Consider the following 12,752-nt stretch of genomic DNA (forward strand, 5'->3'; position numbering starts at 1 on the left):
ACCCTCTTTTGTCTCTCATTTACCACCCCTATTCTCCTGAGATCCTCCTCTTTCCAGGTAGTCCTTCTGTATTGACATTTTGGTCTTTTGGTACTCCTGTGTGCTCTAGGTAAAAGTGTTTATGGATTCAGAATTGTACATGTCTTGTGGGGTAATGACAACCTGTGTGAGGTTGTAAATGAACCAGTAAGCTCATAGCCAGAGGGCAGTGTCCTAAAGTACTCTTTCTCATTGTATGATGCTTGTATTTTTTCTGCTACCTTTTCTGCAATGTTTCAAATCCTTCCATATTCCTTCCACAAATCAGTTCCAAAAGGCCAAAAGCCACAGAGTCAGATTTCTCACAGCAACAACCTAACTCCTGGTATCTATTTTCTATTGCAGATATTTTCTCTTTGCTAACCAAGAGCAGCTGATTGGAGGAATATTTTTATTTTGGCTTATAGTCTCTAGGGGAAGATTCATGATGGCAGAGGGAAGGATGGCATGAGCAGAGACTGGGCATCATTTCACTGCAGGTAGGAAACAACAGCAGGATTGTTAGCCAAACTCTAGCAAGGCAGAACTGGCTATAGTACCGCTAAGCCCACCCTCAACAACACACCTCTTCCAGCAAAGCTCCACCTCCCAAGTTACCATCAGCTGGGGATCAAACATACATGAGCTTATGGGGGACATCTGATTAAACCACCACACTATTCTCTTAGTGAGGCAGTCTGTGGAGCTTTTTGGCTTGACTTGTTGTTGAATATTCATTTATAGCTTCATTTCAGTGTTTCTTTGATTTCTATCTCTTCAACAGCTTCTATTTTCATGTCCTGGTTAGATTTCCTAATTTCTAGTTGTTTGTGTCCTCTGAACCCAGGATTTGTCATTTTCTTTGAGTTCTTTATACATATTAATAACCAATATCTATGTCTGGACTTCTCTCCAGATAGCTTTAATTTTTTACTTATTTTTATTTATGAATATATATATATATATATACACACACACACACATACATATACACATATATATACATATACATATGCATACACACACACACACACACACACACACACACACACACACACACATATATCTAGGTATATGTAGAGAGAGAGATAATGGGTATATCAGGGCCTCTTACTGTCACAAACTCCAGATGCATGCACCACTTTGTGTATCTGCCTTTACATGGGTCCTGGGGAATTGAACATAGGCTAAAAGGCTTTTTAGACAAGTGTCTCTAACTGCTGAGCCATATGGGAAGATTTTTTACATGTCTATGGCATGTATGTGTATATGTATGCCTTTTCTTTTTCAACATTTTTTGGTTTATTTTTATTTATTTATTTGAAAGCAACAGATAAAGAAAGAGGAAGAGAGAGAGAGAGTGAGAATGGGCACAACAGGGCCTCAAGCCACTGCCAACAAACTCCAGACACCTATGCCCCCTTGTGCATCTAGCTAATGTGGGTCCTGGGGAATCAAGCCTTGAGCCAGGGTTCTTATGCTTCACAAGCAAGCCCTTAACCACTAAGCGATCTCTCCAGCCCTACGTATGCATTTTAATATGTATGTTGGCAGGTGTGAGGTGTGTGTAGGGCCTAGAGGAGGCCATTGTCAGGGGTCTTCTTCAGTTACCTTATACCTCATTTTAGATAGGATCTCTTGTTAAACTCAGAACTCACCAATTTGACTTGACTAGCTACCCAGTGAACCCCAGTTCCTGTTTCTGTAGCCACAGTGCTGGGATCACAGGTGTACACCGCTCCTGGAATTTTTTAGTGGTGCTCTCTTGCTTGCTGTGGCAAATACCTTACCTGGTGGGCCATCTCTCTGGATCTATGATTTGTTTCTTTAATAAGAAATTTCCTGCTGGGCGTGGTGGCGCACACCTTTAATCCCAGCACTTGGGAGGCAGAGGTAGGAGGATCGCCATGAGTTTGAGGCCACCCTGAGACTATATAGTGAGTTCCAGGTCAGCCTGGACTAGTATGAGACCCTACCTCAACAAAACAAAACAAAACAAAACAAAAAAAAAGAAATTTCCTCCCCTTTAGCCATAAGTGGTGAACTCAGTAGTAGACAAGTGACCATGAAAAATAGCAAGAGAGGCATGTGATGGCAAGAGCCTCCATTTTCAAAGGTGAAGACAAAATTCCTTGTTTAAGCCAGAAGGGAGGTAACATCATGGGCCATGCAAGGGTCCAGCAGGATGGAGAAAGGTAATTCCACTCATGACCTGGAAAACACTTTCTTTTTCTCCATTACCTTCCACAGGGCATCCTTGATTTCTTTGTTCCTCAAACTGTAAATGAGAGGGTTCAGCATGGGGATCACCAATGAGTAGAATACAGAAACCACTTTGTCTCTGCTGAGTGAGTAGCTGGAGCTAGGCCGCAGGTACATGAAAAGGGCTGTCCCAAACAACAGCGTCACCACCATCAAGTGTGAGGCACACGTGTTGAATGCTTTCCATCGGCCTTCTGCAGAGCGGATCTTCAAGACAGCCGACACTATGTAGCTGTAGGAGATCAAGATGATGAGAAATGATGTCCCTCCAACAGTGATGACCACGAGGAAATTCACCACTTGACTGACAAAGATGTTGGAGCAAGCAAGTGCCAGGATTGGTGGGAGGTCACAAAAGAAGTGGTTGATAACATTTGGTCCACAGAAATGGAGCTGAAATATGGAGCTGGCCTGGATCAAGGAACTCAAGAAACCACCAAAATATGCCCCAGCCACCATGCGTGCACAGAGGCCTTCAGACATGATGGTGGTATAGAGAAGGGGGCTGGAGATTGCGGCATATCGGTCGTATGCCATAGCTGTCAGCAGGAAGCACTCCGTTAGACCCATGCCGACAAAGAAAAAAAACTGAGCTGCACAGCCCAGGAACGATATGGTCTTCTGCTCCCGGAAGAAGTTGGTGAGCATCTTGGGAGCTACAGAGGAAGAGTAGCAGATGTCAATGAAGGACAAGTTGGTGAGGAAAAAATACATGGGTGTGTGCAGATGGGTGTCACTTCTGATCAGAAAGATGAGGGCCAGGTTCCAGGCCAGGGTCATGAGATAGATGCTCAGGAAGGTCACAAAGAGGAGGACTTGGAGTTCTGGATGCTCTGAGAATCCCAACAGGAAGAAGACAGTCACTGATGAGCTGTTCCAGACCTTGGTTAAAGACATGTTTCCTGTGGACCACAAGAAAGAGAGTCAGACCTGGGGCAATAAAGATTCTCCACATTACAGGCTACACATGCACGAGAGGGCAGGCGTAGCACTGCAGAGGGCTAAAGCTTGCGCAAACATTCCCTCTGTCCCCCGGTTTCAGCTATTGTGAGTATCGGGGCAGTAAACTGTGGCTGCCTTAATGTTCAGCATTGGCTCTAGACTCCCCGAATCAATTCCTATCTGTACCATTCACTACTGTGTCACCTTGGGGGAGATAGCTAAGATCTCTTGCTTCAATTTCTTTATACTTTTCAGGGGAAAATGTTTTTTTTTTTTTTTTTTTTTCACTCTAGCCCAGGCCGACCTGGAATTCACTATGTAGTCTCAGCCTGGCCTTGAACTCACAGTGATCCTCCTACCTCTGCCTCCCAAGTGCTGGCATTAAAGGTGTGCACTAGCATGTCTGGCCAATTTCTTTATCTTTAAAGCTGGGTGGCTATAATTGTCTCACAGATTCATTTTTAAACATAAATTAGGTGATATATAAAGTAGTCAATTCATAGTTGTGCTAGTGAGTTATTCCTGAGATGTTTCTGGGTGTTTCACATGAGTCATTGTGTCTGTGCTCTGGGGTTTGTTTGATGGAAGGTGAAACTTAAGATTGATTGGCTAGTATATCTCAGAAGTTTCTAAGCAGAATATAGAAAGAACTATATAGCCACTTTCATGGTTTATGCTGAAATTCTGGAATAAAGGAGTGGCTCCAAAATATGATTTACAATTAAGAAGGAGGCAGATTATATGCCTTTTGAAGGTTCGCAGCCTGGTCATAGAAAGAATGAAAAGTGTTCAGGGGCATGATCAAGGGGATTGGCTAGTCAAGAGATCAGCATGTGTAGAAGGGGGCCAGGTGCTCATTTCCAAGAACATGGGAAAAGGCAACAGAAGCATTATAGAGATTTGGGGCTGCAGCCCTGGAGGGCACGACAAGTAAGCCTTGGTGATAATGCTGACATGAATGCCGAATGCTAGGGATATGGAGGCATGTTTTTTCATGTATTGAACTTCCTGGCAGCCCAGGAGAAACCTGCCACAGGAGAGCTGTCTCTGAAGAGTGTCCCTACCAGGGCCATGCTTAGTAGAACCACGGTAGTGAAACGACTGGTCTTAAGGCCCCAGAATTGCAGAGCCAGTGACAGCATGACACAGTTTCTTGGAAAAGTTAAGGGTATCAGAGTCCCACCATGACACAGACACACTGTCTGAGCTAACCCTCACCTCCGTGTGTCCATGGAGAACGATATGAAGTGAAAGACTGTTCTGGAGTACAAAAAGTTAGTGTTTACCCTGTTGGATTTTGGACTTTGGATTTTACCCTGTTTGGATTTTTTTTTGTGTGGATGATGGGGCAGCTTCTCCTTTCTTTTGGAGTAGAAATGCTTACCTTATGTCTGTGCTATCATTGTATACTGAAAGTAGATAAATTGCTTTGATTTTCTAGGCTCACAGCTAGAAAGAGCTCATTTGAAATCTCTCATGAGACTTTGGACACTTGAGTTGATGTTGGAATTGAAAGAAAATTAGGATTTGGGGATGGTTGGGATGGAGTGATTATATTTTAAAAAATATTTAATTTTGGGCTGGGGAGATGGCTTAGTGGTTATGGCACTTGCCTATAAAGCCAAAGGACATAGGTTCAATTCCCCAGGACCCACATAAGCCAGATGCAAAAGGTGGCACATGAGTCTGGAGTTCTTTTGCAGTGCCTAGAGCCTTGGTGAGCCCATTCTCTGTCTCTCTCTCTCTCAAATAAATAAATGAAAATAAAAATATTTAAAAATAGATTTAATTTTATTTTGTATTTTAAAAATATTTTATTTTTATTTACTTATTAGAGAGAGAGAGAAAGAGGCAGATAGAAAGAGAATGGGTGGGGCTAGAGAGATGGCTTAGTGGTTAAGCACTTGCCTGTGAAACCTAAGGACCCTGGTTCGAGGCTCGATTCCCCAGGACCCACGTTAGCCAGATGCACAAGGGGGCGCATGCGTCTAGAGTTCGTTTGCAGTGGCTGGAGGCCCTGGCATACCCATTCTCTGTCTGCCTATTTCTCTGTCTGCCACTCTCAAATAAATAAATTAAAAAAATAAAAAAAAGAAAGGTAATGGGTACATCAAGGCCTCCAGCTGCTGCAAACAACCAAACTCCAGACATATGCGTCACTTGTGTATCTGGCTTATGTAGGTCCTAGGGAGTTGAACCTGGGTCCTTTGGCTTTAACTGCTAAGCCATCTCTCTAGCCCAAGTGGTTGTATTTTGATATGAGAAAGGCATAAGTTTTGGATGTTCAGGGACAGAATATTATCATTTGACTATGCTTTGTCCTATCAAAATTCATGTTGAAGTTTGGTTGTGGAGGTGGTATTTGGACATTGAGCTTTTATGAGGGATTAGTGTCTTTTTGGTGAGATTGAGTTAGTTCTCATAGGAATGTATTTGTTAAAAGTAGCCTTATAGGGCTGGAGAGATGGCTTAGTGGTTAAGGCACTTGCCTGTGAAGTTAAAAGACCCAGGCTTGATTCCCCAGTACACACATGAGCCAGATGTACAAGGTAGTACATGTGTCTGGAGTTTGTTTGCAGGGGATAGAGGCCCTGCCATGCCCATTCTCTCTCTTTATCTGCCTCTTTATCTCTCTCAAAATACATAAACTATTTTTAAAAAGTAGCTCTTTATAGCTGGGCATGGTGATGCACTCCTTTAATCCCAGCACTAGAGAGGCAGACGTATGAGGATTGCTGTGAGTTTGAGGCCAGCCTGGGGGCTACATAGTGAGTTCCAGGTCAGCCTGGGCTAGAGTGAGGCCTATCTTAAAAAAACAAAAAAACATAAACATAAACAAAACCAAAAAAGTAGTCTTTTATAAAGTGGGTCAGCTTCTTTGCCCTTTTACTCTCTTTTATACCTACCTGACTACCTTTCCACTTTTCTTCACTATGTTATGATCAACAGGGGGCCCTCACCATAGGTGACTGCCCAATCATATAACCTCTAGAATTGTGAGCTAAAGTAAATTCTTTGTTATAAATTATTCAGTGTCAGGTACTTTCTTACAGAAACAAGAATGGAATAAAATTCCACAATACAAGTATATTTAGTCAATACCAGGCCCAGTTGATACGGTTAAAGAGTCTTAGCAGGCCCAGTGGTCTCATTAGGTTTACAGAGAGGGCCACTTCACCTTTTTATTTGTTTCCCATATATTTTGCCTGCATATATGTATGTTGCACATTCATATACATTCATATATGTATGCATATTGGTATGTGGATGGGTACATAATAAACACGTGTGTTTGTGTGGGCATGTGAAAGTCAGACAGAGGTCAATGGCGATGTCTTCCTCAATCACTCCCCACCTTATTTTTTCGAGACAAAGTCTCTTACTGAACCCCAGTGAGCCCCAGGAATCTCCTGTCTGCCTCCATAGAGCTGGGATTACAGGTGTGTACCAACACACCTGGCTTTTAAGTGGGTGCCTGGGACTAAACCTGGCCCTCCTGCTTATGTGGCAAGCACGTTACCTACTGAGCCATTTTGCCAGTCTTGGAACTTCATCTGTGTGAATAACATTACCTATGATGGTCAAGTGAGGATTCAATAATAACATAAAATTAAGCATAGCATATTACTTGGCATGCAGAAGACACTCAATAATAGAGGAGGACTTGTAGAGTTGATTTCTGACTCGGAACCATGAAATATCTGCAGCAAAATGTTAAGCTTTTTAGCTAAAATTGCCTGCTTTGAAATTAACAGGACTTCAGAAGAAAACACGGAGACCCAAGACAAACCTCAGCCAGGCCAGGAGGAGAGCCGGCAGCCCTCTTGGATTGCCTGTCAATCCTGGCCTGGGTTCTGTCCTTCGCTCCACGATGCCTCCTCCTCCCAGACTGCCGGTGCTTGGTGCATGGTGTCCTCAAAGTCCTGCTCTTTCAGGGCTTTCTTTCATCCAAATGTGCATATGGCTGATGGAACTGAAGAGTCTGCTCAATGTGGGGAGATAGCTCAGAGTCAAGACTTTAATCCAGGATGGTAATGTTCAAAGCACCAATCAACAAAGAGGGGTGCTAGAGAGGTTCATGGTCTCTACAGTTTGGAGAATTTGCTATCTACAGTCTATCTTGATTACAGACTGTGCAAATTACTTTCAGAATTCTTAATAATTGGGGCTGTATTCAAGCGTGTAGAAATCCCTTCAGAAATTTCATTTCTTCTTAATCTTCTGCTTAATTTTGAGGGCTTAAGCATGTTTTAGAATTTCATCAATGAGCAGTAAATAGAACCAAAATTGGGCTGTGATTCTAGAATTTGCATGTTAATGTCTTAAATTAGCACAATGAGAAAAATTTCCCTTTTTAGAACAAACAGGTTTTTTAAAAAATTTATTTTTATTTTTTAAGTTTTTATATATTTGCATATGTGTGTGTGTATATGTATGCATGGCTCTCTCTCTCTCTCTCTCTCTCTCTCTGGGTGTGTGTGTGTGTGTGTGTGTGTGTGTGTGTGTGCCCATGCTCCTGGGTCTCTTGCTTCTACAAATGAATACTTCACATGGGTGGCTAGGCAGTTGAACCTGGGCTCCAGGCTTTGCAAGCGAGTCCTTTTGACCATGAGACCATCTTCCCAGCTTTAAACTTAAGATTTGAAAAGATTTTTCTTGCTTGTTTTGCCTCAGACTTGAATAATATGCTACATTTGCTTTTATGCAGAATTCACTTTTCACAGAATGAGCCATGAGCATACTTGTGAAGTTTATGATTAAATTCATGATTTTTTAAGACTTAAAAATGATACTGAGTATTTAATAAAAACTGTTGCCAGTTGAGAAAACATGTCTTTTTTTTTTAACCTTTCAGCAGTGTGGTTCAGTTAAGATACCATATAGAATAGTGTTGAGCTGACAATAAAACATTATAATGGGGAAATCATTTAAACTACTCTACTAATAAAACAAGAACATGGAATTCAGAGATATATAACAAGGTTTAAGGCCAATCTTGAATTTCTGTATGCTATCTCAAATCTCACTTTTAAATTGTATTAGAGAAAGCTGAAATGTGAACAAATAAGAGCAATAATCATTTCTTTTTTTTCTTTTTCTTTTTGGTTTTTCGAGGTAGGGTCTCACTCTGGCTCAGGCTGACCTGGAATTCACTATGTAGTCTCAGGGTGGTCTCGAACTCACGGTGATCCTCCTACCTCTGCCTCCCGAGTGCTGGGATTAAAGGCGTGCACCACCATGCCCGGCACAATAAACATTTTTTAAAAGCACTTTGCAAGAATATTTAATCTATAAATTGAAATTTGCTTGATTCTATGGAAGAACACAAAGGACAGTTGGAAGTACTTAGAAACAAAAAAGTGTATGTCAGATATTCTCAAAAGTATAATACTAAAAGAAGAAATGAATTATTATGCCTTAAAAATATGAATGTGTTTTTTTCTAAGTGAAAGAAACCTGTCTGAGCAGACTATATGCTATACAATTCTACCTACATTATATTCTGGAAAAAGTAAAACCTATGGAAACACTAACAAGATCCATGACTGTCTGTGTTTTGTGGGAAAGGAGATGGGCAGAGCCTACCAGACCCTTGGGACAGTGAAGTTATCCTGTATTACACTGTAGTGGTGGGTGGCCATCACTGCACACTTCCCCCAACCTAGACAATGCTCAGTACCAGGAGTGGACCCAGCGTGGACTGCGCACGTCCACTCAGCTGTTGCTGAGTCACTGTTCATTACCCGTTGTAGCACTGGTAGAAGGAGCTGATGACCAGGATGACAGGGCATGCTGGGAATCTCTAGTCTGCTCATTGTCACTGTGAACACAGAACTACTCTGAAAACCAAAGCTGATTTCCTGACAATGTACAAAACGCACAGGACAGATTTGGCTGAACTTGGGGACAGGCAGTTATAGTTAAGAGGTACAAAGAGAAAGACTGTAAGCTAAACTTTGCCCATCAGTCTGGGCTTACAGGTCTAGGGTACTCTGCCAAGTAAGCTTAACTGAGTCATGAAGATAAAAGGCGACTGCACTTACCCTCTCTCCCCTGTTGTCTGCAGCTGACCCCTGCCTTGCCTTGTCCTGCTGTAGAAAAAGTTTAACCGAACTTGCGATCTCCAAGGTGCTGAGGTGTTCGGAGAGGGAACTTGGGGTTGTATTTCAAGAATCAAAATACCTGCATTGTGCACAGAAAAGAGTGCTTGTGGATAGAGTCATGGGGGGGAAAGAGATATAGAGGGAGGTTGTAGCTTTAAGAGACTCCTCTGGAATCCACTGACACCTGCATTTGGGGTCAGTTTTGGAAGTGTTTCAAAACAGGCATTGGGAGTGGATATGTGAGAGGTTTATTTTTTTCTCTCCTGGGAGAGGTTTTGTTACATTTGCCCTAGAGGGTCTTTATGAAAGAGGAAGGAGTGCATTTCCCAAACTTCACAACTTTGTAATTAATTGCTCTCTGGGGTTGTCTAGAATACAAACTCAAAGAAATGCTCTGAAGACAATGCTTATTAAACTCTACCTCAATGGCCAGCTCCTCCAATCCCTGAGGGCTAATCACCATATCTTCTGGTAGTACATGATGAAAACTCTGGCAGCTGTGAATTAAACCAGCATAAAACATGTCATGTCAGAGGACAAGATTGGCTAACCGTGGATAGGTATTTACTATCCCTGTTCTGGCCTCCACAGAACCTGTGCAGCTTGAAGTTTGCCGGACTGGTGGGATCTCCTGCAGCTTCTGCATGTGCTAAACTGTACTTCATGCTATTTTGGTGTTAACTCAACAATTTCCTCTAAAACTCAGAGGTGGAAACAAATTCAAAGCAGCTGAATAAATTGATAAAAAGTTGCTATTTATAAGCAATTGATCTTATCCTATCTTTAGGTCATTCCTTTGATCTGGTATAATCAGTCAAAGTAAGTATGATTTAAACTATATTTTTCTTAGAACAGTCTGTCAGATTAAATGCATTTATTTTGGAACTCAAATACATATAAGTGTATTCATATGGTCAATCATATCTTTCAATTAAGAAATCCACTTTCTTCCAATAGAAGCCTACTATTTTCATCCAGGAGAAGTATGTTAGATATAGGATATTTTCCCCTTGAACAATATTAAAAATATTTTATTTATTTATTTGCAAGTAGAGTAATATAGACAGACAGAGAGAAAGAGAAAGAAAAAGAAAAAGAGAAAGAAAGAGAGAGAGAGAGAGGGAGAAGAGAAGAGAAGAAGAGAGGAGGAGAGTACGTGGGCTTTCTGGGGCCTTTAGCCACTACAGTGAACTCCAGATGCGTGCACTGCTTTGTGCATCTGGCTTTATGTGATGTTGAAGTCAGCTTCACATTGCTGGGATGAACTTCCAAAACAGGCACAGTTATGGGAGAAAGGGAATTTATTGAATCTTATGGATCTAGTGGAAGTTCCATAATGACAGAAGCTAGCCCCTTTGCACAGATCCAAGCAGAGAGGAAGAAACCACCACACACCATCACAAATAAACACACTCCAGGAACCCTAGGCAGAACTCAGTCACTTTGCAAATCTTTAGCTGGAAATTCCAGATCTGAATCCAAACACCTTAGGGCTGGACCTAGGATAACCCACAGTGACACCAAGTTATAAACTTGAATAAGCTCTTGAATCTACTGGGGAACATCCATTCCAACTACCACATGTGCAAATGGGGAATCAAGCCCAGGTCGTTACGCTTTTCAGGCAAGCAACTTAACGGCTAAGGCATCATTCCACAACCCCTCCCCCAAGCAATATTTTAAAAATCTATTCTAATATGGCATTATGAAATAGAATGACATGTTTTGTTATTTTTAAATTTATTTTTATTAGATATGGACATTTTTAGTATGTAAACAACACATTTTGGTACTCTCCTTTCCCTCTTCCCTGCCCCTTTTCTGAAGAGGCCTTCCTCATTGGGGATGCAGGTCAGCCCCCTGGGGATTGTGGGTCATGCATTATGGAGGCAGCAGTCAGTTATGGGGTAGGCAATGTCCCTGTGCAAAATGTCCCAACTTGTGGATCTAACAATGAAATACATGTTTTAAAATTTTTTTTAAATTGACAATTTCTATACTTATAGACAATAAACCATGAAAATTCCCTCCCCTTCATCACTTTATATTTCACAACTCCACTCTTCATCATATTCCTTCCCTCTCTCCATTAGTTTCTCTTTTATTTTGATATTATCGTCTTTTTCTCCTACTATGAGGGTCTTGTGAAAGTATTGCTAGGCACTGCCAGGTCATGGATATCAAGGCCAATTTCTGTCTGGACAATTGCATTGTAAGGAGTGGCTCTTTCATTCTTTCTGCCATCTCTTCCACAAAGGACCCTGAGCCTTGCAGGGTAAAATAGAGATGTTTCAGTGCAGGACACTCCTCTGTCACGTCTTCTCAGCACTATGTTGCCTTTTGGGTTATGTAGGTGGTCACTACCATCTAAAAAGGGAAGCTGGGCTGGAGAGATGGCTTAGCGGTTAAGTGCTTGCCTGTGAAGCCTAAGGACCCTGGTTCGAGGCTTGATTCCCCAGGACCCACGTTAGCCAGATGCACAAGGGGGTGCACGTGTCTGGAGTTCATTTGCAGTGGCTGGAAGCCCTGGCGCGCCCATTCTCTCTCTCTCTCTCTCTCTCTCCCTCCCTCTCTTTCTCTCTCTCTCTCTCTCCCTCCCTCCCTCCCTCCTTCTCTCTGTCACTTTCAAAGAAATAAGTAAAAATAAACAAAAACATAAATAAAAAGGGAAGCTTCTCTAAGCAAAAATGAGAGTAGCATTAATATATAAATATGAACACTAAGTATAGTACTTACAGGGCAATTTGGTGAGCATAATATATGCATTTAGCCAGACAAGAGCAGGCTTTATACCCCTAAGGCTCATGAGCTCCCCTTCCATAGGCTTTTGATTAGGTTTTCAGTACTAGGCATGTATTCCCTCCTATAGAGTAGGCCTCCAGTCCAATTAAAGAACAGTTGGTTTCTTCCAGAACAGACATGCCACTATTGCACCCATTCAGTCTTTTGGCCTGTATGGCCAAACTTTAGGCTTTCAGTGTCCACTGTTTTCACCACTGATGATTTCTGTCTCCCATAAGGCTGCATGCAGTGTAGCTTTTTCCAGCTTTCAGTTGTTGGGTCTACAGGGAGAAGACTTTCTGCTCAGCACCAGCTTGATTTCCCAGTGACCTTGCCACTCAGACATGTGAAGTCTTCTGTAATAGGGTTTTACTATCTGTTACTTGTGGGAACCCAAGGGCTTTGACAATAGCCTGTAATGTTTGAAGGTAACAGGGAACTCCATGACCAACAACTCACTGGAAGATACCCCATCCCTGGCACTGAAAATATTATAGTAGCAATCTATGGCTTCTGGATGTGCCATTATCCAAAAAAGTAGGCTTTTATTGTCTTATTCAGAATATCTTGAATTTTGAATGACCCTCCCCCCATGGTTCTCTTATGCAGTCTCTTCCCCTAGCCTCACTTAGGCCATTTCATTTC

The 12,752-nt window shown here is 42.0% G+C and overlaps 1 protein-coding gene across 1 annotated transcript; it reads right to left on the reverse strand.

The window, feature by feature from the left end:
* Positions 1-2,223: 2,223 nt before the first annotated feature.
* LOC101615877 (olfactory receptor 5A1) lies at positions 2,224-3,177 on the reverse strand. Its single transcript, XM_004667700.2, has one exon. The coding sequence runs from the start codon at positions 3,175-3,177 to the stop codon at positions 2,224-2,226; it is 954 nt and encodes a 317-aa protein (XP_004667757.2).
* Positions 3,178-12,752: the final 9,575 nt, after the last annotated feature.

Source organism: Jaculus jaculus, chromosome 1 (genome assembly GCF_020740685.1).
Source record: "Jaculus jaculus isolate mJacJac1 chromosome 1, mJacJac1.mat.Y.cur, whole genome shotgun sequence".
Taxonomy (NCBI): domain Eukaryota; kingdom Metazoa; phylum Chordata; class Mammalia; order Rodentia; family Dipodidae; genus Jaculus; species Jaculus jaculus.

Excerpts from the sequence above, each read along its gene's own strand:
- LOC101615877 (XM_004667700.2), bottom strand. The coding sequence starts at position 3,177 with ATGTCTTTAACCAAGGTCTGGAACAGCTCATCAGTGACTGTCTTCTTC.